The 27,972-nt window shown below is 56.4% G+C and overlaps 4 protein-coding genes across 16 annotated transcripts; 3 read left to right on the top strand and 1 right to left on the bottom strand.

Moving 5' to 3' along the window:
* Positions 1 to 2,875: 2,875 nt before the first annotated feature.
* Positions 2,876 to 11,521, top strand: Mafg (MAF bZIP transcription factor G). 7 transcript variants are annotated; one of them, XM_035447534.1, is made up of 3 exons: positions 2,876 to 2,964; positions 6,715 to 6,777; positions 6,864 to 11,521. In XM_035447534.1, the coding sequence occupies exons 2-3, from the start codon at positions 6,742 to 6,744 to the stop codon at positions 7,314 to 7,316; spliced, it is 489 nt and encodes a 162-aa protein (XP_035303425.1). In that variant the 5' UTR covers positions 2,876 to 2,964; positions 6,715 to 6,741; the 3' UTR covers positions 7,317 to 11,521. The 7 variants fall into 7 exon arrangements, with proteins under 7 accessions (XP_035303425.1, XP_035303427.1, XP_027281191.2 ...); XM_035447536.1 differs by lacking the exon at positions 2,876 to 2,964 and adding an exon at positions 3,113 to 3,265; XM_027425390.2 differs by lacking the exon at positions 2,876 to 2,964 and adding an exon at positions 3,383 to 3,547.
* Positions 11,522 to 11,610: 89 nt separating this feature from the next.
* Positions 11,611 to 17,857, top strand: Sirt7 (sirtuin 7). 2 transcript variants are annotated; one of them, XR_004770739.1, is made up of 11 exons: positions 11,611 to 11,771; positions 11,836 to 11,973; positions 12,055 to 12,159; positions 14,456 to 14,526; positions 14,616 to 14,688; positions 15,154 to 15,252; positions 15,325 to 15,561; positions 15,693 to 15,773; positions 15,936 to 16,042; positions 16,433 to 16,518; positions 17,174 to 17,311. XR_004770739.1 is itself a non-coding variant. In XM_027425383.2 (10 exons), exons 1-10 carry the CDS (start codon positions 11,676 to 11,678, stop codon positions 17,373 to 17,375), a joined length of 1,209 nt encoding a protein of 402 aa, XP_027281184.1. In that variant the 5' UTR covers positions 11,612 to 11,675; the 3' UTR covers positions 17,376 to 17,857. The 2 variants fall into 2 exon arrangements, 1 of the variants encoding a protein (XP_027281184.1); XM_027425383.2 differs by lacking the exon at positions 16,433 to 16,518 and having other exon boundaries at positions 11,612 to 11,771; positions 17,174 to 17,857.
* A 521-nt stretch (positions 17,858 to 18,378) lies between these two features.
* Positions 18,379 to 25,904, top strand: Pcyt2 (phosphate cytidylyltransferase 2, ethanolamine). Of its 5 annotated transcripts, none has more exons than XM_027425385.2 (14): positions 18,379 to 18,536; positions 20,433 to 20,521; positions 20,973 to 21,134; positions 21,631 to 21,697; positions 22,253 to 22,337; positions 22,545 to 22,589; positions 22,886 to 22,939; positions 23,361 to 23,499; positions 23,952 to 24,034; positions 24,314 to 24,391; positions 24,644 to 24,709; positions 24,869 to 24,934; positions 25,037 to 25,125; positions 25,212 to 25,904. In XM_027425385.2, exons 1-14 carry the CDS (start codon positions 18,448 to 18,450, stop codon positions 25,312 to 25,314), a joined length of 1,215 nt encoding a protein of 404 aa, XP_027281186.1. In that variant the 5' UTR covers positions 18,379 to 18,447; the 3' UTR covers positions 25,315 to 25,904. The 5 variants fall into 5 exon arrangements, with proteins under 5 accessions (XP_027281186.1, XP_027281189.1, XP_027281190.1 ...); XM_027425387.1 differs by having other exon boundaries at positions 18,448 to 18,536; positions 25,029 to 25,125; XM_027425388.2 differs by lacking the exon at positions 20,973 to 21,134.
* Positions 25,905 to 27,043: 1,139 nt separating this feature from the next.
* Positions 27,044 to 27,654, bottom strand: Npb (neuropeptide B). Of its 2 annotated transcripts, none has more exons than XM_035447533.1 (2): positions 27,414 to 27,654; positions 27,044 to 27,356 (listed from the first exon to the last, which is right to left on the bottom strand). In XM_035447533.1, the coding sequence occupies exons 1-2, from the start codon at positions 27,648 to 27,650 to the stop codon at positions 27,204 to 27,206; spliced, it is 390 nt and encodes a 129-aa protein (XP_035303424.1). In that variant the 5' UTR covers positions 27,651 to 27,654; the 3' UTR covers positions 27,044 to 27,203. The 2 variants fall into 2 exon arrangements, with proteins under 2 accessions (XP_035303424.1, XP_027281196.1); XM_027425395.2 differs by having other exon boundaries at positions 27,044 to 27,338.
* Between the last annotated feature and the right edge of the window lie 318 nt (positions 27,655 to 27,972).

Genomic DNA, 27,972 nt, shown 5'->3' with positions numbered 1-27,972 from the left:
AGTGGGGAGCCAGGGAGGGTTCTTTTTTTTTTTTTTTTCTTTTTTTTCCCCGAGACAGGGTTTCCCTGTGGCTTTGGAGGCTGTCCTGGAACTAGCTCTTGTAGACCAGGCTGGTCTCGAACTCACAGAGATCCACCTGCCTCTGCCTCCCGAGTGCTGGGATTGAAGGCGTGCGCCACCACCGTCCTGCCTTAGGGGAGAGGTCTTGAGTAGGTGAGATTTATATGGTGGAGGCAGGTCTGTCCTTCTCCAACAACAGGCCCCATTTAGATCCACATGTGCTCCTGGGGTCTCGTTTCAATATGTATTCTTTAAAAAAAAAAAGATTTTTTTTATTTATTATGTATACAACATTCTGCTTGCACACCAGAAGAGGGCACCAGATCCCAGATCTCATAACAGATGGTTGTGAGCCACCATGTGGCTGCTGGGAATTGAACTCAGGACCTCTGGAAGAGCAGCCAGTGCTCTTAGCCCCTGAGCCATCTCTCCAGCCCCTCAATATGGATTCTACTTTTCCCTCCGCCCTCCCCCATGAATACACACACTACCCACTGCTCTATAGGTGTCAGGGCTCTGTCCATCCTGAGGAAGATTCCGGAGACTGGGTCACCTCCCGGAGTGTCCCCCTCTCCATGGGACCCTTGGGATGAGGGCCATGACATGTAGCACCAGCCTCAGGCTTAACCCCAAACCTAGGGCTCTCTACGCCGAAGAATCAGCTCCACACCACAACCCCAGAGACTCCAGAAGGGTTCATCACTGACTATTTCTTGGAGACACTTGTGGCCCTGGGTGTGAACATGCCCAAACTTTGTACCAAGACTAGGTTCCTATGAATGCCGAGCAAGGACTGGGGATTGAGACGCCCTGACAGTGGAAGACCCCGATGACTCGCAAAGATGACTCTGAGGTGTGAATGAAAGCCAGACCAAATGCTGTGAGGACCACGACGTAAGGGGTGGGATCCATGAACAGGGATCAACCCGGCAACTGTGCCCTTCAGTAGCTGCCCCAGGACCCATAGCATGCACTCCTAAGGATGCCTGAGCAGGTGAGACAGGGAGCAGCAGATGAAAGAACAAGTCCTGAGGGGGGAGAGTGGCTAGGGGCTCCTGCATCTCCTCTAACCTAATAATACGTGTGTGTGTGTGTGTGTGTGTGTGTGTGTGTGTGTGTGTGTGTGTGTGTGTGCGCGCGCGTGCGTGCGTTAGTATGTCTAATATCCTGGGTTTGACCCCTAACATTGTGTGTGTGTGTGTGTGTGTTAGTATGTCTAATATCCTGGGTTTGACCCCTAACATTGGGGGGTAAAAAAGAGCTTGAGGGCTTCCTGATCCCAGTGCATGCCTGGAGTCCCAGTTACTTTTTGTTGTTGTTGTTTTTCAAGATTGGTTTCCCTGTGTAGCCCTGGCTGTCTTGGACCCGATTTTTAGACCAGGCTAGTCTCGAACTCAAAGATCCACCTGCCTCTGACCCCCCACCCTTACCCCAGTGCTGGGATTAAAGGAGTACACCACCACAGCCCAGCAAGCCCCAGTTACTCTTGAGTCCAAGAGTTTGAAGCTAGTCTGAGCAAGAGAGTAAGACTTATCTTCATAAATAAGGGCAAACAAGGAGCGCGTGGGAGGAAGCTCGTGCCTGTACCGTCAGAACTCGGGAGGCTGAAGCAGGAGGGTTGCTGCTGAGCTTAAGCCAGCCGAGGCTGCAGAGTGAGACCCTGTCTTACAACTACAACAAAAAAACAAAGGAAAGGAGGATGAAGACAACAGAAACCCTGAGGGCATAGGGAGTAAGTCTACATTCACACAAGCCACACTGTACCCTGAGACTCTAGCTACACCCAGCGAGAGATAAAGACCCCACCCACACACACACTCCCCTAAGAAATACAATGTTAAGAACTACTTTTGGCCCTACAGGACAGGCAGTGACAATAAACTGAGGTGTGAGATCCCCAAACAAATTCCTGGAGGCTGGCGGAACGGACTGGAGGATCCTGGCTTAGCCTGTGCCACACGTCCATCCGCTACCCAGTGGCACTGAACAGGAAGAACACACACAAACCCATCCCCAGCCCGCTTTCCACCTGAGAAGGGAGGGCCACGTAGAAAGACCTGAAACTCTCCCGCTTTTTCACTTTTTATTAGACGCTGCACCGCAACGGGATCGGGACCATCAGCGCGCACCGCGAAGCCCCAGTGCCAGTCGGGCGTTTGGGGGCGCGGGCCGGGGTGTGGGCTGGGCCTTCCCAGCTCTCTGACCCACTCGGGAACGAGGGGGCATCGCAACAGGATGCGGTAAGAAGCTCCGCAACCGTGTCACATCATCAGCACGGCGGGCGGGGGCCCCGCGTGGCGCGGCGACTCCGGGAGGCAGAGGCGGGGGCATCGCCCGGAACCCCAAGCCAGGGTGCGCTCGCTGTCCCGAGAAAACCCCGCGTGCCGGTGGACGCGGCAACACGGGCAAACCTGCCCTCCGACCTCGGCCCGAGCAGGCGAGGAGACCCGGGGGGAACCGGAGCCACCGGTGTCCGCGCCGCGGAGAGCTCGGCACGCGGAGGGCGCCGCGCGAGTCCCGCGAGACGTCCGCTGGGCGCGGCGGGTTGCCGGGACGACGGCGCCGGGCTGCGCAGGCGTGCTGGGGCGCGCTCGCCTCGCCGTCGCCGCGCCTTTCCCTTTAAGCTCGGGCCGGCCGCGTCGCCGCTTCATGAATGGAGCCCACGTGACCAAACATCATGTGACGTCTGAGGAGCGGCGGCGGCGGCGGCGGCGGCGGCGGCGGTGGCGGATTCTGACCCGGTCCGGCCCGGCCTTCCCAGCGCGCTCGGCCCGGCCCGCGCGAGCGCCCAGTCGCCCCAAGCCCGCGGCCCGGACCCTTCGCGCCCGCCCCAGCCCCGCGCAGCCTCGGAGCGCGCGCGGCCCCGCCCCAGCCCCGCCTCGGCCCGCCGGGGCCCGCAGTGTGGTGAGTGCGGGGGCTGGGGCGGGCGGGCGAGCGGCGGGCGGGCGGCGGGGCGGGGCCTGGCCTCGGGGCTGCGGCGCACCGTGCGACGGCGGCGCGGGCCCCGGTTTCTGCGCCAGGCGGTCGGAAGCCGGCGGCTCGCCGGTGCCACCCCCGGGCTGTGGGCCGGGCGAGGCGAGGCTGGGAGCGCCGGGCGTGCGCGCGACGGACCCCCGGGCGCCCCGCGGGGGGCGCGATTAAAGGGCGAGGTCGGCGCGTCTGCCCGGGTCAGCGGGGCGGCCGCACCGAGCTGCTGACTCATCAGGTGTCTGTCGGCTTCCGCGCGGGCGGGGCCGGGCGGGCAGGGGCAGGGGCGGCGGCGGCGGCGGGGAGACCCCGCTGAGCGGCTTGGGCTCGCCACGCGCGTGCGAGCCCAGCGGAGACGTGCTGAGTCATCAGCATGAGGTCACTCGGTGCTCCTGCTGACGCGGGCCCGGGGCGGGGGGCCCAGGCCGGCTCTCGGGCAGTCCGAGCGGGCGGCAGGGCTCGATCCGGGCGGCGAAGGTCGGGCCAGGAGCCGGGGGTCGTGTTTAAGTTTATCGGACCTGTGAGTTGGAGGCAAAGGCCTCGAGGGACGCATCACCGGGGTGCGCCGCGGGTTCCTCGCGGGGTGGAAGGTAGAGCCCCGGGCTTACGCATCCCCCTAGGCTCTGGGGCTCCTGGTCCAGCTCCCCAAACTGGGAGACCGATCGGAGTACGCTGAGGGGAGGAGCCTAGGTGGGCCGAGCCCGCTTGTCTGGGAAGGAGGCTTTCCTTCTGAGTGACCCTGGCTGGCCGGGCGGCGTCGGCCTTGCACCGAAAAGACCGGGAGTCAGGACAGAAGGGTTGTGTGGCTTGAGGAAGCCGGGGCAGCTCTGCCAGCTAATGGGAGGGAAGCGTGGATGGTACCCGGTGGAAGTTTTGAGGTGCGAGCATGGAGTGGAGAACGTAGTTCTTTCTCATTTACCTCTCCTTTATCCCTGTCAGAAGAGTTTGGGGTCCCACTGTCGCCCGAAGTTAGCAAAAAGTGTGTGTGCCCTGTTGGGAGGCTGACCTGATGACAGCCTGTGTGGGGTGTGGCCCCCACCTTTGCATGGCTGCGTGGATGTTTACTGATTTCTCTTGCTGTGAAGGGTCCCGAGCTCTATTCCGCATTGCTTTCCTTGCCCGGGGTTTCATGGCTAGCTTAAGCTGACCTTGGGGTTAGGCTTAGAGACTTCCCATCCGCACTTACTACACTGAGCCCTGAGAATGCTCGTAGGTGCCAGGTGTTTCGTTTAGGGTGGAACTTTGTGCCCTATGAAAATTCAAGATCCCAGAGAGGTGTTTAAACTTTGGAGTCACTATGCTTCTGTGACATTTAAGTTGTTTTCAAATACTGTCAGTATCTGGGGTAGGGGAGACCTGAGTTTGGGCCTCGTGCACTGGAGTTTGCCCGAAAGGTTGAGGAAGGGCCACTGTCTTGCTTGAGACTAGTGTCCAGATGTCTGCTCTGAGAGTATTTGGAGGAGAGCAGAGCTGGGGGGCAAGCTGGCCTTGAGCAGCTTCTCTGAGCAGCTTCCTCAGGCTCTGAACTATACCTCAGGACAGCTGTCCCCCAAAGCTGTCTGCCTTGTCACCGTGTGACCCTAGGTTGGCAGGAGCTAGGCAGGCAGCTGGAAACACTAGCTTTGCTGAGACCTGCTCTCCCTCCCCGCTTAAGCATGCACAAGCACGGGCGAGCACACACACACACCTTTCACACACACACACACACACACCTTACACACACACACACACCTTACACACACACACACCTTTCACACACACACCTTACACACACACACACCTTACACACACACACCTTACACACACACACACCTTACACACACACACCTTACACACACACACACACCTTACACACACACCTTTCACACACACACACCTTACACACACACACACCTTACACACACACACACCTTACACACACACCTTTCACACACACACACACCTTTCACACACACCTTTCACACACACACACCTTTCACACACACACCTTTCACACACACACACACACCTTTCACACTCACACACACACACACACACACCTTACACACACACACACACACACACACACCTTTGACCAGGAGGCAGTTGGCTGCACTTGTGCTGATCAGGCCTTCAGCAGAGGGGAAAATCTGTTGAGGAGGCACTTTTCAGCTCCCAGCTACCACACACTGCACTTCCCTGTGCAATCGCGGGAAGTCTGCAGTCTGTGTGAAAAAAGCTCCTGCTAGGGCTGCCTCTCTCACCTTTTCTTGTGCTCCTGGTGTGAGCCGGGGGCCACCTTCTAAGAAAGGCAGCTCCTCTTCAGACCCCTAGCCCTGACTTCTTTCTCTTTGATCTAACGGGACTCTTGCCTCTGAAAATGCTCTTAATCTGGCCCTGGAGAAGTGTCTCCAGCTTCTGTGCTTAGCACGTCCTGTGCAAGACTGAGAGTAGTAGGGTCTTTGCTCAGATGAGAACAGGAGCCTCTACCTCCCTGGCTCACACTTTAGTTCTTTTGATAAGTGTTAAGAAGCACCCCCCCACTCCCCACCCCCACTCCTCACCCCCACCCCCCACCCCCACCCCCCACCCCCCACCCCGACACATTGTTGCCTAAAGTGCTTACAGCCTTCAGCCTCCCCTGGAAGACACTGCAACAACCTCTCCTGCAGTTCCTTCCATTTCCCTGCATCTGTAGCCATGGTGCTGGGCTAAGTGGGGGATTCCCAGCCTGGGTATACAAAAATGTTCTTGGCAAGGCTTTAGAAATCAGAAATTTTAAAAAGTGCCAGAGGGTAGCTGACCGTAGAAGGTAGCTGTTGTGCTTTTGTTCCCTGGCCCTGTGGTCACTGACCCTAGGCAGAGAGCCAGAGACTAGCCAGTGACCCAAAAGGGGCTGGCTCTTGCCTGTTACCAGCTAACAGTGCCCTCCCTCTGTTAATTGTGGGGGCCCTTGTGAAACACCCAGTATCGGGTGGGGCAGGAGCACAGGATGCCGCAACCAAGCCACAGGATGGTTACTCCATCTGTTAAGGAGGTGGACAGGGAGGACTGGAGGGGCCTGGGCTCAGCTCCTCCCAGCTGGATTGCCTGCTACCTGGAAGGTGAGAGGATTCCCAGTCAGCACAGTTAGAGCAAACCTGGTTGGTCCTCTGCCAAAATGAGGCAGGAAGCAGCCTCCTAAGTCCTAGAGGGAGAAAGGGCTTTCTTTTGTCCTGGGCAAGCTTAGGGACAAATACATGGAAAGTAGGACCCTGCAGTACAGGGTCCTTGACTGACCCTTGCCTGCCGTTGGTCCCAGTAGTGGGTCTCCTGGGGAACTGTTGGCTGGCCTTAGGAATGGGAGAGCGGCTCAGGAAGAGAGGGAGGCGATGTGCTGAGTCAGCGTGACTCGCCAGGAACAGTGTGCTCTGGGGCAGTGCTGGGGTTATTTTTAAAGCTCAGCTTCCTTCTAGGCTTGCCCCTCCTGCAGCCCAGACCTTCTAATCTCTCTCTGCTCCCTTTGTCTTCTGCCTTCACACAGCTGGCTCTTCCCTGGGTAAAGCCTCCCCATCTCCCACCTGTCTTTCTAGGGAAAGGGCCTTCTGAAGCAGCCCAGCTCAGGTCAGGTGAGGGCAAGGTTCAGTGGGCTGAGCACCGGACAGCAAGCTTCCTGTTGGGGTGTAAAGGGGGTCTACAGGGTCCTGACCTGTGCTCTGTGTCTTGCAGAGTGCCTGCTCATTGTGCCCCCGGGTTATGACGACCCCCAATAAAGGAAACAAGGCCTTGAAGGTGAGTGGGGAACCTGGGCTCGGGGTGTGATGGGGTGGGCCTTCCTGCTCTGCCGTGACCCCGTGACCCTGTGAATTCTCCTCCAGGTGAAGCGGGAGCCGGGTGAGAATGGCACCAGCCTGACTGATGAGGAGCTGGTGACCATGTCGGTTCGAGAGCTGAACCAGCACCTGAGAGGCCTGTCCAAGGAAGAGATCATCCAGCTGAAGCAGCGCCGGCGCACACTTAAGAACCGCGGCTACGCAGCCAGCTGCAGAGTGAAGCGTGTGACCCAGAAGGAGGAGCTGGAGAAGCAGAAGGCGGAGCTGCAGCAGGAAGTGGAGAAGCTGGCCTCCGAAAACGCCAGCATGAAGCTGGAGCTTGACGCCCTGCGCTCCAAGTATGAGGCCCTGCAGAACTTTGCCAGGACCGTGGCCCGCAGCCCTGTGGCCCCAGCTCGGGGTCCCCTTGCTGCTGGCCTGGGGCCTTTGGTCCCTGGCAAGGTGGCTGCCACCAGCGTCATTACAATAGTAAAGTCCAAAACAGATGCTCGGTCATAGGACTCACCGTGCAGTGGCCAGGCAGTCTTTAGGGGCCACTGAGTGCGTGGCAAAGTTGGCAGCCCTGTCCCTCTTCCTTTCCTGTTCCCTTTCTTCCCCCTCCCTTTCCCCTTTCCTTCCCTGCAAAGCACAACCTGCACCCAGGGGCGTTGGGCTGAGCCCCTATCATCCTTGTCGTCACGCGTGTGTTTTGTACGTTGGGATTGGTCAGTTCAACAGTGATGTTGGGTTGCCCCTAACCCCTTTGTACCAAGGCCATGCAGGCTAGGAGTCCAGAGTGGGCACTGCAGGAATGGACAAGAGTGCACTGGGCTTAGGTCTGCCCTTTCTCTCTGGTGGTCTGCAGGCCCTACAGGCTGCCAGTCTGCAGTGGGACTTGGGAGCTTTCTCTTCAGATTCCAGTGGGCCTCTCAGCTTGATCCCGAAGGAAGAGATGGGCTCTGCCCTGAAAAGTGGTTATGTCTTGAAGGCTCTGGATGGGTAGGCCACCAGCCTGGGCACTGGGGCAGAAACCATGGTGCTGGAGCCTGGCACAGTGCACTGGATAAGACCAAATCGCCGGTTCTAAGTGTGGGTGGGAGGCGTGTCAGTGTGTCCTGCGATGGGTCCGGTGTCACTGTTTACATGACCTATTTGTGTGGTTATATAGCCCTTTATTTAAAAGAGAAGTTCCTTTTACGAAGTTATTAAATTATATGTTTAAGAGCTAAAAAGAAAAAAAAGCTGCAGAGTATTTATAAAATTGTCTTAAAAAAAAAAAGAAAAGAAAAAAGAAACCCAACATTTGACCATATAAATGGAAAAGGGAAGAAAGTATAGTATAAACTTTGCTAGGTTTAAAAAAAAAATCCCTTTCTTGTAAACTTGGGGACAGCTCTGTGGCTGTTGGAGTTTAGTTTTTATACACAGAGTTATCAGACATTACTTATAAAACTTAGTTTAAAAAAAAGAAAAAGGAAAAAAAAAAAGCCAAGCTGCGAGCCGACCAGAGGCGGTCCTCTTTGATATCTTTTGCAATTGTACCGAAAGTGACTTACTCCTTTGCCCTTCCCGCTTCCGTCTTGCCGGTGCCGTGGTGTTGTCCGTGCCTGGTGAGGTTTTTGTGCAGCCGTAAAGTGCTGGTGCTTCTGGTGACCTTTGACCTGTGGCTGTCCCTGTGTATGGTTTTTTGTGTGTGTATGTGTTTGTTGTTTGGAGTTTGTTGTGTTTTTGCTTCTGCTGGCTTTGCTGGGCCTGGGTTGGGCTGGGGTCCCAGGCAGAGCTCACACTCACATTCTTCTGCACTTGGTCCCCTCCTTTGCCACTTGGTCCCTCTGAGCCTCGGCTTTGAGTGTGGGTCCTGGGCTTGGGTTGACACAGTGGCAGAGTAAGTGAGGTTGGGAGCTGTCTTGGCCCCCTTGCTGCTTCCATACCCACCACCTCTGGTCCTGGGTGGTGGCATTGCAGGGACCAAGGAGTCACTGTGGGTGCCCACAGGGCTGTGTCCTACCCGTCCCTGGCTGTCTTCCTCTTGGCCTCAGCTTTGTTCCTATAGCTTCATTTGGGGCCTCGGCTAGGCCACCCCAGAAGCCTACTTTGTGGGTTGGGCTATCCCTAAAGCCCCCTTCTGTGGGGTGTTGTTTCCCAGGCAGACTGGTCAGGGGTCCCACTTGGGGCAATCTATTCTTCCCTGCCTCACTGTGAGAGCCTGGAGGCCTCTCCACCGTTGCCAGACAAGGGCTTTGGCTTCAGGACCAGGTCTGTTTCTTCCCCACTGTCTGCAGCTCTTGGCTCTGGGCCCTTCTTAATGCCTCCCTTCAGGATCTGTGTCTTCCAGGGATCCGCTGTTCGACTTGGAGGTGCTTCTCTGCAGGGTCCAAGCCCGCCTCCTCAGCCCAGCTAATCCAGTAGAGGCTACCCACCTTCTAGGCTTGGCTCGGGAAGCTCCTCATAGGCGGATGCCCATCTGCAAGAGGCTGTATTCCTGTCTGGTCACATGGCCCTTGACCTCTTTCTGGCATTGCTGGTGTCTTCTCTGGGGGCCCTGGATCCCTGAAAAGCACAGAATGTGAGCTGCTGAAAGGAAAGACTGGCCTGACAGGCCTTTACCTCGTGGGCAGCAGGATTTTCACTCAGCTTGACCCAGCATGCAGTGCTCTGGGAGCAGGACCTCTGCCAGCCCAGGCATTTTGGTGGGCTTCTTTGGCTCCAGGTGCTCAGACACTCCCATTGATGCCTGAGTCATGTGAGTGGAAGTCTGGACTGTTGATTTTAAGTCACCAGATGACCTCATACCCTCCCTTTGGTTCTCAAACTGGTACCCAGATGAGTTGCTGATTCTGACTGGCAGCAGAGCTGGGATGCATTATGCCCATGCCTAGCCGAGGAAAGGGACAGGCTTTCCACGTTCCTTGGTCCTGGCTGAGTGGTCGTGTATGACTGAGCATGGCCTTCTGTGTGCATAGCTCCAGCTTGCAGGAGGGTGAGAAAGAGGAGGTTGAACAGAAGGAGGGGATCTCAGCTTCTGGACTGCATAGGGCCATGCTCCTAGTGTTCAGATTGCAGCATCTGCTTGAGTCTGGGGCACATTCCCTATTGAGCCAGTCCGGCAGTGTTTCTCCTTGATCCCGTGACAGTAAATCCTGTGTCCGAAGTGTGACTGTTGGCCGTCTTTCTGATCATTGTTGGTTGTTTTCCTACTGTGAGGGTGTTGTGTTTGACTTTCTGACACAGCGAATGGAGAGCTCTGGCTGAGGCCAGGTCTCCCAAAGTACTCCGCTAAGTAAACCATTATTGTGCAACTTGCCTCCTACCTTGACTTTGCCTGACCTCCATCCTTGGACATGGACACTCAGATTTCAAAGAAAAACCCACATGAGATGGATCAGTTTTCTCTAGAGTATGGCCCCAGAGAGTCCTTCCCCTCCATCGTGTCTGGCTGCTGACCTGGGTATTGTGCCATTAGTGCAGGGCCTCCATGGCAACACTGAGTTACTCTGGGTTTACTGTCATCACCAGGCTTCCCTACAGGCTGTTCTCAGTCCACCTTTCAGGTCTGTGTGTATTCTGTGTGTGTTAGCAGCAGCCTTGGTGTTCAGTGCCAGGGTGTGCGGTTTTGATAAGCTACAGCCCATTTTGAGACGGTGAGGCCACTTCTCTACTACCTCCCTCTCTGGTGTGGCCTCTCGGCCAAAGCTCCCATCCACAGCTGGGATGTCTGAGCCACAGCCTGCTGCACTGTTTCCGCTCTGGGATCTTCTGAGTTACTTTTTTAGGCTGTGGTTTGGTGAAAGGAACCAACACATTAACGATTTTTTTTTTCCCCAAAAGCCACTGAATAATTCTTGGCATGTTTTCATGTCCCTGTTGGCTGCCTGGTTTGGGAGCAGTTGTGGAGAAGAGGACAGTACCACACAGAGTGTGGAATTTTGGGAGCTGCTTGTGGCCTGCCTGTTTCTGGCATGTACCCTGGGCGTGTGCTGTACCTGCTGGGCCAGCTGCGCACGTTTCTACCCTGTCCCTGGAGCAGCAGCGTGAGCAGCATGAGTGTCTCTGGAAGTTTAAAGTGGAGTGTTCTAGGAAGTGTCCCTGACAGAATTCCCTGTTCTCTATGACCCCATTTGGGCTCTCAGCCCCTCTAGCAACTTTATGCCCCGGTCCTATCTTTGCTCCCGTCCTCTCTGTCTGCTAGTCCTTGAAGCCTTTAACCAAATGGGAGTGGGTGCAGAAAGCCTTCTCCTGGCAACTTAGGGCAACAGGACAAGGGCTATTGTGTGTCCAGCTCTGTTGGTCTCCTGGTGCTGAGAGGTGTGTCCAAGCAGAGTTGATCAGCCCCTGCCTGCCCTGCAGGGCTGAAGCCAGGGGGAGGTTAGTAGAGAGTTCCCTAAATGGGGTGCGGGTCCTTAAAGATCCAAGTGAGAAGGGGCTGGGGTGTGGCTGCAAGGTGAGACCCAGTCTCTTGCACCTGGGTAGGGCCATCAGGGATCTGGCTGCGAGGTGAGGCCTGGGCATTCGCACCAGTGCAGAGCGATCAGCCGCTTGGCCCAGCAGACAGCAGCCTTGGTGCCCACCTGTGCCCTGCGCAGTATTTATTGCTAAATTATTGTCCAGGAGGGGCGGCGCTGGGCCTGGCCCCCCGGGTATTTATTGCTGTACATAGTGTATGTTTGTGATATATAAGGTTTTCTTTATTTTGTATATGATCAATAAACACCTTTTAAAAGAGACCTGCTGCTATTTCTTTGCAACGAGGAGGAGAGGGGAGGAAACTAGGGTGTGAAGGGCGAGCCGGAAGGGGCGGGGTGGGCCGGGCGCGCGCATGCGTCCCTGCGGCTGCCGGGCGAGGCGGAAGCGGAAGCCGGAAGCGCGGTCCAGGGAGCGATGGCAGCCGGTGGCGGTCTGAGCCGCTCGGAGCGCAAGGCGGCCGAGCGGGTCCGGAGGCTGCGGGAGGAGCAGCAGCGGGAGCGCCTCCGCCAGGTAGGCTGCCGCCGTGCCCGCGGCCGTGCCCGCGTGTGCAGCCGCTGACCTCTGTCGCCCGCAGGTGTCCCGCATCCTGAGGAAGGCGGCCGCGGAGCGCAGCGCGGAGGAGGGCCGGCTCCTGGCCGAGAGCGAGGACCTGGTGACGGAGCTGCAGGGTCGGAGCCGGCGGCGTGAGGGCCTCAAGCGGCGCCAGGAGGAGGCGAGTCGCGGGCGGCGGCGGCGGGGGCGGGGCGGCGGCGGCGCGGCGGCGGCGGTGTGACCAGCCCCGGCTCCCCGCCAGGTGTGTGATGACCCGGAGGAGCTGCGGAGGAAGGTCCGCGAACTGGCCGGAGCTGTCCGGAATGCCAAACACTTGGTGGTCTACACGGGCGCCGGAATCAGCACGGTAGGCGAGGGGCGCCCCCTTCTGGGACACAAACTTGGACTGCGCGGTGCTGGAGTTGAGCAACTGACCAAGTTCAGTCGCCTTTGAATTCAGCCGCTCCAAGGTGTCCTCTTTTCTCAGAGACCCGAAGACAACACTAGATTTAAGATCTAATTAAGGTCGGCTGAGCGTAGTGGCGCACGCCTAGCAGTCCGGAGGCAGGCCGATCTCTGTAAGTTCAAGGCCAGCCAGGTCTACGTAGAGTCCTTGTTACTAATAATAATGGTAATTTGACTAAGCCAGAGACTTTGAGAACGCTTGACTTGTGACAGCCAGTTAAAGACAAGCATGAACAGGAAGAAGTATGGCCTAGTGGCCAAACTGCCTGATGATCAATCTCTTCTCCACTAAAGGGGACAGATTGATTGATTGACCCACGTGTTGTGGACGGACTGGAGCCCTGGACTTTCTCCTGGTCTCCTACTCCTTGAAGAAAGATAAATAGAAAACCAGTGTCAAATCCCAAACCTCTAATCTCAGGACTCAGGAGGTGGAGCCTGATAGAGGAGGGAATTCAAGATCAAAAGTTCGAGGCCTGCCTAGCTCAAAGCTTGAAGCAAAAACCCTGCCTCAAAACAAACAGAAGAAAAAAAGAAAAAGAAAAGAAACAAGGCAGTAAGAGTCACAGTTCAACAGATACAGACGAGAAATGCTGTTGTCTTGACTCTGAGAACTTTCCTGGGCTAAGGGATGATTAGCTTTGTAACTGACATATGATCAAGGGTGAGCGTGGAGTATTTGGCATACATAGGTTCAGCCAAGGTGAACTCCAGATGATTTCTGTTCTCAAGAATCCCTAAGGTGGTCTGGTGGGATCCCTCGGTTGGTCAGGTACTGGCCGTGCAAGCATGAGGACGAGTTTGAGCTCTCAGCGTCCATATGATTATGCTCAGCAGTGGCACATGGCTGTCATCCCAGCACTGGTAAGATAAGCTATGAAGACCCCTGGAGCCTGCTGGTCACACCGCCTAGCCAGCCTAGCCAAGTCCATGAGCTCCAGGTTCAGTGAGAGACCTTGTGGCCAGAAAACAAAGGGGGAAGAGTAGTGAGATGGCACTTGCTGCCGAGCCTGATGGCTTGAGTTTGGTCCTCAGAATCCACAAGATGGAAGCAGAGAACTGACTGCTACAAGCTGCTGTTGTCTGACTTTCTCTTGAGCATCTCCGCACTTGCATTCCCCCTTCAACAAATGTGTTCTTAAAAAAATAATAAGGTGGGGATTGAGATTCATATACACAGGGGCACGTACATGTGCATATCTACACATGTGTGCACAGTTGTGAGTACATATACAAACATACAGGAAAGAAGACCTTTGTTAACACAGGTAACAGCTACCAGTCATAGGCAGTCAAGTATGCTGCAAAACTGACAACACTGTTAGACATGCAGTCCTCAAAGCTGTGAAGACCCTGGGGCAGCCATGCTGTTGAAGTGGCATTGAGTAGGGCTCTGCAGGGAAATGTGAGGATGGGAAGCATGACAGACAGACAGACAGACAGACAGACAGAAAGACAGCAATGTCCCAGTAGCAATGAAAGGAACCTTTGCTGCCCTCACCCATAGACATCTGGGACATAAGCATTTGGGACCTTCAGAGCCATGTGATGATCCACCTAGCTGTGACTTGGCACAGTGATATCACCTCTACAAATCTAGTGACAGCTAAATACCGTATGCAGCTTATAAATGTGGTCTGATCACCGTTTGAAGCTTTCATCCCTATATTCCAGTGAGGATAAGGTGCTTCCCCAGCCAGGATCCAAAGACTTAACATCCTTGATACTTACTGTTTCTTGTGGAAAGTGAGCTAATGTTTATCTCACCTTAAGAGTTTTTGTATGTATGCTAAGTTAGAGTTAAAACTGTTCAGAGCTCCAGAATCTAAGTCCTTGGACAGAGGTGTGCTTACTTCTGGGACTTTCTGTTTGCTGAATGTGACTTGAACACTAAGACCTGTTCCTTTGGACACCGATGAGCCCTTCATTGTTTGAGACAGATGTGGACACAGCTGCTCACTGCTGAAGTAGGGCAGGGTTCTGAGGTGTCTGGAAGGGTGAGCTGGCCCCCGACAGGACAAGAAAGTCATACACATAGAGGGAAAGAGCCGTAGGGAGGGACCAGACAGGTCAGCAGTGCATGGAACGGACGCTAGTTTGCTGGCAAACCTGGAACGTGGCATACCCCGTGTGGGGTGTTCTGCAGTGCCTGTGGTGACTCCCTTTCACCGGACTTATCTTTTTCTCCACTTGTACAGGCAGCTTCCATCCCCGATTATCGAGGCCCTAATGGAGTATGGACATTGCTTCAGAAAGGAAGAAGTGTGAGGTGAGCATCTCACAGCATCTCATACGGTCAGGCAGCAGCTGCCCCTGCCTGACGCAGCCTTTCTACCTGTTCTCTCTCCTGTCCTGCAGTGCTGCTGACCTAAGTGAAGCGGAGCCCACCCTCACACACATGAGCATCACCCGTTTGCATGAGCAAAAGCTGGTAAGAGCCAGAGCTGCCCCTCCGCGGCCAGGCGGGGAGCTGCTTCACTCAGTCACCCTGTGATAAACAGACCGAGGAGCTCAGCTTCCTGTTTGGTCCCTGCTGTGCTCCCTTTCCAAGGAGGAGGAGTAGCCCCTGTCCAACTGTGAGTCTGCAGGTGGAAGGGCTGGCTTTAGGCAGCATCCTAGCCACAGGGGAAGTCTGCTGAGCAAAGGAAAGGGATCTGTCTGGGCTCCTGGGGGACCTGAAAGAGAAGGACCCAAGAGGGTGTTGATCCAGTGCCCCAAGCTGCTACCTAACTTGCAGTACAGATGCTTGTTCTCCTGGATGCTTCCAGTGTTTCAGAGCCAGCAGGGGAGGACATGACTCCTTCCTACCACAGGGCCCTCCTGGGCTCAGGATAATTTCACAGATACAGGGTGCTTCCTCCGTCCCTTACTGATTGCCACGTGTCTCTTTTTCCAGGTACAGCATGTCGTGTCTCAGAACTGCGACGGGCTCCACCTGCGCAGTGGGCTCCCACGAACCGCCATCTCAGAGCTCCACGGGAATATGTACATTGAAGTGAGCAGTGCCAGAGGGATGCAGGGCCTGGGTGACAGGCATGTCTCACTCATTGTGTGCTCTTATCCTCAGGTCTGCACCTCCTGCGTCCCTAACAGGGAGTATGTGCGAGTGTTTGATGTGACCGAGCGTACGGCCCTTCACCGGCACCAGACCGGCCGGACCTGCCATAAGTGTGGGACCCAGCTCCGGGATACCATTGTGCACTTTGGGGAGAGGGGGACATTAGGGCAGCCTCTGAACTGGGAGGCAGCGACCGAAGCTGCTAGCAAAGCAGACACGATCCTGTGTCTAGGGTCCAGCTTGAAGGTGCGTGCTGACAATGCCATGAACGCATTGTGGGTTGAGTATGATACGGGGCTGCCTGCCCAGAACTATTAGTGGGCATTAGATTTGCTGTTTTCATCCCCCTCCTGTGTTACGTCTGTCCATCCCTACAGGTACTGAAGAAGTACCCCCGCCTCTGGTGCATGACGAAGCCTCCAAGCCGGCGGCCCAAACTCTACATTGTGAACTTGCAGGTAACATGGGTGCTTACAGCTTCTTCCTTATTCCTGGGGGTGTGCCACATTTGTGCATCCCGGGAGTCTTGCACAAGTCCATGCTCCTGGAGATGGCTGACCCAGCGTGCAGGGGACAAGCAAAGGGCTGGAGGTTCCTCTCATCGCCTTTCTTGTCTTCAGTGGACACCAAAGGATGACTGGGCCGCACTGAAGCTTCATGGGAAATGTGATGATGTCATGCAGCTCCTCATGGATGAGTTGGGCCTGGAGATCCCAGTCTACAGCCGGTGAGTGGGTGCAGCGCATGGGCCATTTCTGCCCTTCTGTGTGATGGGCTGTGTCTGTCTTCTGTGAGCCTCCAGAGGGACCAGCTCGGGTGAGGCTCCACACAGGTGCACTCTTCCTCCCTGACCGGTATGGTGCCTGGCATTTCTGTGAGGAGAGGGGGGTCTGCTAGCGTGTTCTCTATAGGATGTTTCTCCACAGAGCTCTTGCAGCCTGGGTGGACAACTGTAAGGGGTGAGGACTGCAACTCTGGTCAGACAGAATCTGCCCTTGGTTCTGGGATATCTGGGGAAAGCTTAATCAAATTGCCTTGATAGAGAATTTGTGATAATTTAGACGCGGTGTGTATATTGAGTGAAAAGTTTACACTTTCTTTCTCTGTGAATTTTCAGGGTCTTATAGGGGAAATCAATAACTTCTTTTAATCAAAGGGTTCAAGAAATTAAGGATCCCTTCACCTCTGGGCCTGGCAATTCTTGTATGTTATGTTTGTGGTGTTCTGTGACGTGGGCCTCTCCTGTGCTGTATTGTTTTTTGTTGTTATTGTTGTTGTTTTTTTTTTTAACATTAACTTAGCTCATTTTTCAAATCAGTGCTTATCTGCATCTTATGTTTATGATATGTGGTTCTGCATCTCAATCAGATACATGATCTCTTCATGGTCTAGTCTGTAGGCCAATGCCCCCCTAGTCAACTGGCCTTCCCTTCCCATCCCCATCATGCAGTCTGGAAAGGGTAAAGGGTCTGGTCCATCTGCCCTCATCCATACAAGTGAAAGGTGGGGCCCAGAGTTGCTAGCAACTTATCCTTGGAGATGGAGCCGTCCTGCAGCGAGCACAACCCTTCCCGTGTGTGCTGAGCCCACTAATGATGGATGAGACACTGCAGAGTTCAGCAAGAGCTGTGGCCGGCCAGCCGGCCGGCCTTTGAGTGGCCACCCAGGGAGACTGTCCCCCGCAGCTCTTTTATAGCTGGGTGACATTGAAGCTGCTAATAGTCAGAGCCCAGCCACCCTTAGGACGCAGAGGGAAGGGGTAGGATGACAGTTGGCCTCAGACAGCTTTTCCTGCGCCCGGGAGGGTTGTGGTGGGGAGGCTCTCAGACCTCCCTGATGCTGCTCCTCTTTCTGTTAGGTGGCAAGACCCCATCTTCTCCTTGGCCACTCCTCTCCGCGCTGGTGAAGAAGGTAGCCACAGTAGGAAGTCGCTGTGCAGAAGTAGAGAAGAAGCCCCGCCTGGGGACCAGAGTGCACCACCTAGCCCAGCTCCCCCCATCCTAGGAGGCTGGTTTGGCAGGGGCTGCGCCAAGCGTTCGAAAAGGAAGAAAGCAACCTAGCCAGGCGTTGACAAAGAACAATTGGCACTTTGCAGAGGGCTTTGACGCTTGTTCAGGGGCCTATGTCACCGTGAAGGCTACAGTGCCCCCACCGGATCTAGTGGGAAGAACTCTTGGGGGTGGCATTTCACGGTGATGTTTTTTTTTAGCCATTTGTCCTTGTGGGAAGCCTCTCTTGCACTGTTGTAACTGCCCCAATATGGGCTTGACTGTCAAGGACGCCGACCCCCTCCATCCCCCCTGTACAAAGGCGGCAGCAAGGCCTTTGTGAAAACAGAGCTGTCTTTCCTGGCCTGGCCAGCAGAGGAGCCCACCACTGCCTTACCTCACTCTCCAGGCTAGTCTCAGGGCCTCCCCATTTCTACTACTTATTACTAAAAGCGTTCACTTTATAGAAACCTTTTTCTGTGTTGGGTCTGCAGCACAGGGGCGGATCTAAGCCTCCAGTCTGAGCAAGTCGTATTAAAACATCTCTCTCCTGCCTTGGTGTCCCAATGACTCTACGTGCACCACGGAGTATCTGAAAATGTCTGAGGCCAGCTATGCCCAAGGCGGGTGGGGTGGGTGAGTGGGGGTGGCGGTACACACCATCACTTGGGAGCCAGAGGCAGGGGGATCTATGGGAGTTCGAGACCAGCCTGGTCTACAAAACAAGTTTCAGGACAGCCAGAGCTGTTACGCAGAGAAACCCTGTCTCAAAACAAAACAAATAACCAGGTCCCTGGGAATGCTTAATGCACGGGTGGGGTGGGCTGGGGTGGGGTGGGGGCGAGCGCACCCGCTTACTCGCGGTCCCAGCCGGCTCCCTCTGGGCACAGTGCCTGCCTGGAGGCAGTTCTGCAGCACACCCCTGGGAGGTGCAGCCCGCTGAGCCCCGACCTTCGACACACGCCATTGGTCGCGCAGGTTGGCCGGAGGGGTGGGGCCAGCCGCGGGCGGGGCCGGGAGCAACGCACGCAATTGGCCGCGACAGGCGGGGTGAGGCCCGCGTGAGCACGCGCGAGCGTCGGGGGCGGGGCCGAGGCAGTGCGAGTCGCGGGAGCAGCCCCGGGCTTGCGGGGCCTGTGGTGCCATGATCCGGAACGGGCACGGGGAGGCCGGCGCGGCTGGGCGCAGGGGCCCGGTGGGCCAGCGCGCCGTGCGGGTGTGGTGCGATGGCTGGTGAGTGCGGCGGCGGGGGCGGCGGCGGCGAGGGGCGGGCGGGCACCTCGGGTCACGCACCGGCCGTTGGCGGATCCCGAGTCTTCCGAGGCCGCACGAGGCATCCGGCCTCCGGCCACTTAGGAGTGAAGTCCGCAGACGCGGGTGCATCGGGCAGTGCGCGCCCGGAAAGCCGGAAATGCGGCTGTCCGTCCGTCCGTCCGTCCGTCCGCGGTAGTCATTGGCCAGGTCACCGGGGCTGGAAGGCCATGGTCTCCTCCCTTAAGAAAGTGGCGAACTGTCAACAAGCAGGAGGGATGTGGGCCTTCCTACCGCTGGCCGCCGTCAGCCCTGGGTCGTGCCTGCCCCTGGCGGATGGCAAGGGATGCGGAACGCTCACTAGCGCTTCCCGGGTCTGGGCTGGCGGCGGCAGGCTGCACTTGGTGCATTTCCCGTTTGGTTTTGGCTTGGCTGTCCTGATGAGGATGCGATCCGTAGCCTGGTGCACGCTAGGCCAGTGCTCCACCGCTGAGCTACAGTTTCAGCCTCCTGCCCTTTTGCACCGAGTCACCAGCAGCGGCTTTGACTCCGTGTCAGTGGACTATGGCCCGGGCCACCCACAATCCTGTGCCGTAAAGCCAGATGCAGACTCTGACCTCTGATCTTGCCCTGCCTGTCTAGTGGGCACAAGGGCTGGCCCAGAATTTACCGTGGCGCCTGAGCCTATCAGGGTCGTGTTTTCCTGCCTCCACTCTGTACTGTGGTGGCTATACAGGGCTGCTCAGGTCACCCGATGACACCCCACTGGAGTTCTGGAGGAAGCTGAGCAGAGACTGACCCAGCCCTGGCCCATGGAGAAGAGTACAGGGGGTCCCAGTGCACTGTGCACACTGGTCCACCTCAGTGCCCAGCGTGTGGCTGGGTTCTGGGTAGCTTTGACCTTGACAGTGTAGTCATGGCGGGGACCTAGACTTGAGGATAAAAGCTCCAGAACCGGGTGACAGGCACTTGTTCTCTCAGAGAGCTAAGCCAGACCATGTGGATGGGGGTGGGGAACCTGAGTCTGCTCCTAACTCTGGCCTGTTTTCTTGTTCCAAAGCTTGAGTGTGGCTTGTTGATATGGGGATATGATGCTTGTTTAGGTTGGAAGAGTCCCGTGTTCAAATCCTGGACAAGCTCTTCTATTTTGTGGGCTGGGGATGTAGGTCAGTTAGTAGAATGCTTGCCTGGTATGTACAAAGCCCTGCACTTATTCCCTAGCGTCCAAAGAGAAGGGTTTTTGTGGTAATCCTCCCAGTCAGGAGTTCAAGGTCATTCTTGGCTACATATTTAGTAAAGCCTAGGCTACAAGAGATCTTATCTTCAGAAAAAAGTACAGAGCACACCTTTAGTCCTAGCACTCCGGATGCAGAGGCAGGAGGATCTCTGTGAGTTTGAGGCCAGCCTGGTCTACACAGTGAGTTCCGGGACAGCCAGAGCTGCTACAGAGAAACCCTGTCTCAAAACGAGAGAGAGAGAGAGAGAGAGAGAGAGAGAGAGAGAGAGAGAGAGAGAGAGAGAGAGAGACTGAGACTGTCCTGTCTTGGGAACTCAGAGAGAGAGAGAGAGAGAGAGAGAGAGAGAGAGAGAGAGAGAGACTGTCCTGTCTTGGGAACTCACTCGACCTTACCAGGCCCCATCCCTGAATCTGCCACTGTTGCTAGACCTGGCACTAACTGAGTCCTGCCCTAAGTCCAGTATCCAGGGTATGGACAACTGAGAACCAACTTTCCCTCTGTAAGCCCAATATCCAGGGGATTGGTTTAGTAGCCCCCAGCAGGGCTCCCCAGAGGGCTTCCAGTGCTGTGTCCTGCACAAGGCCCCCCGGTTTCCTGTCAAGATCAGTCCTGGACCTGACTGCCCTGTTTGTCCTCACAGCTATGACATGGTGCATTATGGTCACTCCAATCAGCTTCGCCAGGCACGTGCCATGGGGGACTACCTCATCGTGGGTGTGCACACTGATGGTAAGGTGTGGGCTGCTGTGCCTGGGACCTACTCCAACTGACCAAGCCTGCAGGGCCCAGGGGACAAAGGAGGGGGAGTGGCAGAAGGATCCCTGCATCCTTCCCCAGGATACAGTGGTGACTCAGTTTAGGAAGTGAGCCAGCCTGGTCCCAGATAGGGAGAGCACTGGACAGTGTCCTCAGCTGTATTGTCTGCCCCTACTCTAGTTCCTGAGACCAGAAGAGGCTGACTGCTCTTCCTGATTATAGGCCATCCTTGTTAACCAGCAGATTCCCTGAGCACACATGCTCTTTACATGGGGTCCTGCCTTGTGGGCTAAAGCTAGGAGAAATGGACCATTGAACTTGTGTGGTTATTCCCTGCTTGGCTCTGTGATAGAGGCTCCTAAGGACTGGGCTTTGGAGACATCATTTGTCTTGTTTTGTCCTTTTTTCTTTTCTCTGTCCCTAGAGGAGATTGCCAAGCATAAGGGGCCCCCAGTTTTTACCCAGGAAGAGAGGTACAAGATGGTACAGGCCATCAAGTGGGTGGATGAAGTGGTACCCGCTGCTCCCTACGTCACCACACTGGAGACACTGGACAAATACAACTGTGACTTCTGTGTTCATGGCAGTGAGTGGGTGGGGTGTGGAGATGGGGGCTGGGCTCTTTCAGACGGGTTGATAGCCCACAGCATCTCAGAGATAGGGGGCTCCTCATCCCATGCAGACACAAGAAGGCTCTGGGTCCATCCAGGTCCATCCCTCCAGCAGTGGCAGAAATGAAAGGGCCAGAGTGCTTAGAGCTAAGAATCCTTAAGTTTATGAGCCCAGTGTGATGGCTGGCACATACGCATCGCCCTAGTACGGGGGAGGCAGACGCAGGGGCATTAAACGTTCCAAGTCAGCTGGGCTATAGCGGCTCAAGCCTTTAATCCCAGCAGGTGGGAGGCAGAGGTAGGCAGGTCTCTTAAGTTGCTTGGTCTACAAAGTAAGTTCCAGAACAGCCAGAGCTGCACAGACAAACCTTGTCTCGAAAAACAAGGTCCAGGTCAGCCTGGGCTACATAGCAACATCATCTTTCTCTCTCTCTCAAAAACAAATCCTGTGTGTGTGCATGTCACCCCTAGATGACATCACGTTGACAGTAGATGGCCGAGATACCTACGAGGAAGTGAAGCAGGCTGGGAGGTACAGGTAGGTCCAGTGATGTTCAAGTGGATCCCTTCCCAGCTCTCCTTGTTGCTTTGAAGTAGCCTGCAAGGCATTTGGGCCCACAGTTAGGACTGACAGATACAGGAAGGAATGCTTGTGGGGTGACCTGGTGACCTTGTGTGGCCAGTCCTGAGCAGTACTGTCAGGCAGAGCTTTGCACGGGTGCTAACATTCTCGATCGGCACTCTTGATAGGGCATCCATAGATTGAGCAGTGTCACTGCTGCCCTGGAGAACTGGCTTTTTGCTTTAATTAACTAATGTTAAGAGCCAGCTGTGACCACGGGGACAGAGCAGCCTGGGATTCCATTGAATCCCAGAGAATGTATACAGAGAATGTATAGCAGGGTGACAGAGACCAGAGCCGCTGTGTCCCACGTGTGCTACACTGCATAGTCCAATGATGTGAGAACCTGCCCCAGTCTGGTTCTCTGGTGGGGGGACTGGGTTAGGGTCGTGTCCCTCAGGTGGGTTCCGCCTGTAGCAGAGCCTCAGGAGTGTACCCTGGATGAAAACCTCCGCCTTACCTCTGCCCCAGAGAGTGCAAACGCACCCAGGGTGTGTCCACCACAGACCTCGTGGGTCGAATGCTGCTAGTGACCAAGGCCCACCATAGCAGCCAGGTGAGTCCACAGGCATGGGGTGTGGGGTGTGGTGTGTGGTCCCTGGGTTGAGGACACGAGGACAGGGAGGGAGGGGCACCTCCTAAGCACCCTTGGGTCTGCCCTGTTTCTCTCCCTGACAATCCTGTGGTGGAGCTCTGGGGCTGAGGCCTGCTGGTCCCCATGGTTGGCAGTCAGGGGACCTTAGTCTCTTGCCCTTGTGTGCAGGAGATGTCCTCGGAGTATCGGGAATATGCTGACAGTTTTGGCAAGGTGAGTAGAGCCTGGCTGCAGAGGCCACTCTGGAAATACACACTTGACTAGCTACCACACAGCACTCCCTGTTGGTCCGTCCGTCTGTCCACCTTAGGCTTCCTTCCCATGGGGAAAGGCTGACCCAGAGCTTTGCTGTGTGCCCTCCTCCCTCTCTTTCCCAGTGCTGTGGATGCTGGGAGGGAGGACAGGCAAGAGGTGGCCAGTCCCACCAGCCACTTCTTGGAGGAGCAGCAAGGACTGCCCGCCTACAGGTGGCATCTAACCAAATGGCCTGGCCCTCTCTCCCTTTGTAGCCCCCTCACCCGACACCTGCCGGGGACACACTTTCCTCAGAAGTCTCCTCCCAGGTGACCAGATGGTGGCCTCAGGGTGCCGGGTCCCTCAGAGGGCTGTGACTGCTGGCCACTGGGCTCTGCGCCTGCTCCTGGTGGTGTGTTGCCAGGCAGAGCTGGTGCTGACTGCAGTATCTTCTGTGGCCACCGGGTGGAGCCACAGTCCTACTAGCTACAGTGGTCCTGCTTGGCCTTACCATGGTGTGTCCCTGCCCTTGCCCCAAGTACCTGCCTGGACATAGCCCCCAGCTGTGCTGCTGGGTGATTTGCAGGCCGGGGTTGTGGGGAGTCCAGCCTCGAATGCTCTTTGCTCCCTCACCCACACCTATGACAGGGGCACAGGGAGCCCTGGACTCCCGAGCCCTGGGGAGGGTGCTGGGTAAGGGGCACACATAGAGGCCTCTACCACTGACTGGTTCCTTCTCTTGGCTAATAGTGCCCCGGGGGGCAGAACCCCTGGACAGGGGTGTCCCAGTTTCTACAGACATCCCAGAAGATCATCCAGTTTGCTTCTGGGAAGGAGCCCCAGCCTGGGGAGACAGTCATCTACGTGGCCGGTGCCTTTGACCTGTTCCGTATCCTCTTAGGGCCTCTGCTGCCCCACATTTGTGCTACAGGATGGGAACCCCTAGACTCCAGGGTTCCAGGATTGAGCTAGGTTGTAGGGGACATGGCCCTCACAAGGGAAAATGACAGGGAGTCCCTTGGGTACACACTGTTGAGGACAGAGCCCCTCCCTTCCGAGTCCATCACTGCTGCCTCCCCTGCCACCCAACCACCACCACCACCCTCACCCCATACCGCACCCCCCACCCCCCAGATTGGGATGGAACCCGGGGCTCTGTCCGAGATAAGTGATCTACTGCTGAGCTACAACCCCAGGCCTTGCTTTTTTGAGGCAGTTTTCCTGTGTAGTCCAGGCTGGTCTAGAAAACTTGCAATATTCCTGCCTCCACCTTGCAAGTACTGGGTTTACGGGAAAACACCGTCATACACAGCTAGTTACTGCTTCTTAATCCGGATGTAGACATTGGGCACGTGGACTTCCTAGAGGAGGTGTACAAGCTGGCCAAGAGGCCCTACATCATCGCCGGCCTACACTTTGACCAGGTCTCTGCCTTTCTGCTTGCTTGCCTCTCAGCACCCTATCAGCTGATGGGCTGTGGGATCCCTCATGGGGCCTTGGTGGGGTCAGGGTTGGGCACAGATAGCCTCTAAAGGAGTGAGGCTCCCGGTGTCTAGTGAAGGCAAGTGTGGTTCTCTTCTGGGGTCCAGGATAGCCCTGCCTAGGGTGTTCCTGTGAGGGGGGTGGCTCTCCCGGCTTCTGCCCAGAAGGCCAGCTGGGAGGGAGGGCACCAGTCCTTAGCTGAGCCAAACTCCCGGCCCTAGGAAGTAAACCGATACAAGGGCAAGAACTACCCCATCATGAACCTGCATGAGCGGACTCTGAGCGTGCTGGCTTGCCGGGTGAGTGATGTGGGAGCCAGGCTTCTCTGAGCCAGGGCAGGGCAGGGCATCCACCTGCCCAGTAAGAGGTGGAGTGTGGCCAGGCCCTATTGGTACAGTTTCTTTCCCCTACTGAGGAGTCTGAGGATTCCTTTTGCCCCCCTGACCCCTGCTACGTAGCCCTGTCCCAACTGGCTCCCCTGGGGCCTTTTCCGCCCTGGCTTGCCAGAAATGAGGACTGAGTGAGTTGCTTTACTGGCTGTGTCTCTGTAGTATGTTTCAGAAGTGGTGATTGGGGCGCCATACTCGGTCACAGCAGAGCTCCTGGGTCACTTCAAGGTGAGGCTGCCCTCTGGCTGAGCACGGCATGATGCCAAGGTTCCTAGAGGCTCCTGTCTGGGTTGGCCAGGGCCAGTTTTCCTAGGCTAGCCCTAGGTGGTTGTCAGTGGTGGTATACCTTCTCTGAGGAAGCCTCCTGGCCCTGCTTCCTCCCCGCAGGTGGACCTCGTATGTCATGGGAAGACAGAAATTGTACCTGACAGGGATGGCTCTGACCCTTACCAGGTGGGTTGCCTGGTATTGGTCTCTCATGGGTGGAGGAGCACCCAGGGGTGTCTTTGTAGTCAGGGGGTTCCCACCTTCTTCTGTTTGCATTGAGGCCTTCAGGAGCCCAAGAGGAGAGGAATCTTCCGGCAGATCGACAGTGGCAGCAACCTCACTACAGACCTGATCGTGCAAAGGATCATCAAGAACAGGTGCGTGTCCCCTCCCACGCTGGGTGGGCAGGCAGTGTTCGACTCCCAAGATTGGAGAGGCCCAGTTTATACCTGTCTGGCCCCAGGTTGGAGTATGAAGCTCGGAATCAGAAGAAAGAAGCCAAGGAATTGGCCTTTCTGGAGGCCATGAGGCAGCAGGAGGCACAGCCTGCAGGGGACACTGCCTAGCTTCTGACCTGGAGGATGTTACTCAAGCCCTCGCCCTGTGCCCACCTCTTCTCGCCCCGCCCTGCCCTGCTGCTGTGTCTTGGTGTCAGCTCACACAATTCCAGAGGAAGCTGCCTTGCTGGAGGGTGAGCTGCCCAGAGAGGGTGGCTCACACAGTGAAGCAGCCCAGTGGACAGGATAAGCAGAGGGCACCTGTGACTGGAGGAGTATTGCTATGTGTCCTTGGCATCCACAGTTCCAACTGCCACTGCCCTAGTCTTGTCTGGGACACACCCCTCCCGCCTGACTGGAAGCTGCCCACCCAGCTTTGGTGAAAAGGTTCAGAGGTTCAGAGGGATGACTTTGGGGACCTCTTGTCCTGGGTCACCCTGCAAGTGGGTACCCTCTACTTTGGGGCACGTTCTAGCACCCCATTCCTGATTCCTAGAAGACGCACTTGCCCCGGTGGCTGGGCCAGCTTGACTGTTCTCTGCACAGACTTCTGGTCCTCATTTTGTACCTCAGTGGCTGCTGTAAATCTTTTTGGCACAACTGAATAAATCCTGGTGGGAAGTGCTCTGTGGGCTCCAAGCCCCCGAAGAAGCAGGAAACCCGTCCACAGCAGGAATCCTTTTAGAGAAGGAAGAGCCCAGGTCAGGAAGCTGTGCGGCTTGTACACATGCCCCGGCTCTGCTGTAGACCACAGGGTCTAGATCTTGGCACCCTCGCAGGCCCACATGGAGTCCAGTGGTTGCTGAGGCTCCTATGGCTGCCTCTTGGTGGCTGACTGCAGGGGAGACTGGCTCAGTGATGAAGCAACTGACTCCCAAGCAGGCTTCTGGTGGTGCTGCCCTATCCCAGCCACTGCAGGTTAGACCTGCCCTACCACCTCCCTCCCTGAGGCAGGAGAGCCGATCTGGAGGAGGGGCACACACACCTCCACCCTGGACAGTGCTCCTTCCTTACCTCAACCCTGCTGCCTACTAGGAATGGCATGGTGCCCACACTAAGATCCCTGGGCTGTGGAACACCCTGAGGAGGTCAAGGATGCCACCTGGGTGTTGCTACCTAGACTCAGGGGTTGGTCCCCAGAGGAACACTGCATAGGCAGGCATGCTATGCTCCTGGGTGGGGTGTGGCTGATGAGGACACCATGGAGAGAAAGATGCCCCACAGCCAGCTCAGCCACTCAGACCAGGACTCAGGTCCTGAAGATTGCACCTGGTGTTTGCCTTGGGCAAAAGAGAAGCAGCTGGAGGCAGAACTCAAGTCAGCTGCCCACTTGGCTTTGTGACCCGGCACCCAGAATGTGTGAGGGGTGGACCAGGCAGGTCACTGAGCCTTATAGTCAGTCCTCTGGCTCTCAGGGCAGTGGGGGTGGGGCGTGGGGTGGTCCAGAGCCGTGAGGCCTGAAAGCTTGTGTCCAGTTTTGTGGCGGGTCTAAGGGCTCCCGGGCAGTTATGGACCTGAATACCGCACTCACTTCTTGTCCTCTCTATTTGCTGAACACACAGTAGCTATGTGCTTAGTATTTCAGGGTCTTTGGGAGGGACTTCAAAGTGTGGAAGACAAGGTTAGGGTTGGGGGCAGTAGGAATCCCAGAAGCGGGAGTCACCTGGGGTGAGGCAGGACACAGCAGGGCTTCCTAGAAGAGTCTGTGAACTTGGACTGTTATTGGAAGACACAGCCTGGCCAGAGGCTGGGTCATAACCCCAACTCACAGGGGCACTTGTCAGCCACCCTCAGCCGCGACGGTTTTGCTTCTTTATTCATTGAGCTACTTGCTGTGGAGCATGGTAGGAGTTGGGGGGGAAACAAACGCCAACTCACATGACAGGGCCTGCTGCAGCTTCAAGCAAGAGTGAGCAGGGGGGTCACCCACCACAGCCAGCCGAGGTTGGGGTTGGGGTTCAGGGCTCAGGCCGAGGGCATTCCGCCTCCCACAGCGACAAGGAGACGTCCGCCTTACACTGGAAAGTCCCTGGGCTGTTGAGTTGCCGCTGGCAGCTCTGCAGGTTCGGGGTCACGTCTTTGACACACAGGGCCTGGGTGGGCGGTGGAGGCTGAGGGCCAGCTCCTGCCCCACCAGCTCCCGCCACCCACCGCCTGCTTGCACTCACAAGGCTCCTTAGGCTGGAGCGCATCTCCAAGCGTAGCGGTCCGGTTCCGACAGGGAGTGCTGGCGACTCGGAGCGTCGTGTGGACGGGGACCTGTGGAAGCTGGACAGTAGCCCCGAGGCGCGGCCCACCGAGTAGTGGTGGGGTCCCGCCGCAGGCTTGTACCATGCAAGGGCCGGCGGCGGCAGCAGCGAGATGAGCGCCAGGGCGGCGACCACCAGCGTCCCGCACCGGGCCATGGAGCTGTGAGGCGGGCGGGAGCAGGGGATGTAGTCTGTGAGCCAGGCTGGGCTTTTTATCTGCAGCGGGCGCGGGGGCGGGACGGGGGGGCAACAGGGAGGAGTGGCAGTGGGGCACAGGCTGTGCGTGGATGGATGATCAGTGGGATCTCCTACACCTTGAGGCCAATCTCTCCCTCCCTCCTGTTGAACTGCCCTCCTTTTTAGGTCCAAGTCTAATTGGCCAGAGGGTGGGATTACTTAGGCTGTAATGAAACATAACCAAAAGCAACTTCAGGAGGAAAAGGTTTCATTTGGTTTCCATATCCTGCATACAGAGAAA

This window comes from Cricetulus griseus, chromosome 7 (assembly GCF_003668045.3).
Source record: "Cricetulus griseus strain 17A/GY chromosome 7, alternate assembly CriGri-PICRH-1.0, whole genome shotgun sequence".
NCBI classification, from domain to species: Eukaryota; Metazoa; Chordata; class Mammalia; order Rodentia; family Cricetidae; genus Cricetulus; species Cricetulus griseus.
The sequence above is the reverse complement of the archived record's forward strand: the minus strand, read 5'-3'. Positions and strand labels throughout refer to the sequence as shown.

Coding starts and splice junctions, on each gene's coding strand:
- Mafg (XM_027425390.2), top strand. CDS start 3,401: ATGAGGTCACTCGGTGCTCCTGCTGACGCGGGCCCGGGGCGGGGGGCC. Junction 3,548..6,714: donor TGTTTAAGTTTATCGGACCT/GTGAGTTGGAGG, acceptor TGTGTCTTGCAG/AGTGCCTGCTCATTGTGCCC. Junction 6,778..6,863: donor AAGGAAACAAGGCCTTGAAG/GTGAGTGGGGAA, acceptor ATTCTCCTCCAG/GTGAAGCGGGAGCCGGGTGA.
- Sirt7 (XM_027425383.2), top strand. CDS start 11,676: ATGGCAGCCGGTGGCGGTCTGAGCCGCTCGGAGCGCAAGGCGGCCGAG. Junction 12,160..14,455: donor CGGGCGCCGGAATCAGCACG/GTAGGCGAGGGG, acceptor CCACTTGTACAG/GCAGCTTCCATCCCCGATTA. Junction 16,043..17,173: donor GAGATCCCAGTCTACAGCCG/GTGAGTGGGTGC, acceptor TCTTTCTGTTAG/GTGGCAAGACCCCATCTTCT.
- Pcyt2 (XM_027425385.2), top strand. CDS start 18,448: ATGATCCGGAACGGGCACGGGGAGGCCGGCGCGGCTGGGCGCAGGGGC. Junction 24,710..24,868: donor AGCTCCTGGGTCACTTCAAG/GTGAGGCTGCCC, acceptor TCCTCCCCGCAG/GTGGACCTCGTATGTCATGG. Junction 25,126..25,211: donor CAAAGGATCATCAAGAACAG/GTGCGTGTCCCC, acceptor GTCTGGCCCCAG/GTTGGAGTATGAAGCTCGGA.
- Npb (XM_035447533.1), bottom strand. CDS start 27,650: ATGGCCCGGTGCGGGACGCTGGTGGTCGCCGCCCTGGCGCTCATCTCG. Junction 27,357..27,413: donor GCTCCAGCCTAAGGAGCCTT/GTGAGTGCAAGC, acceptor GCTGGCCCTCAG/CCTCCACCGCCCACCCAGGC.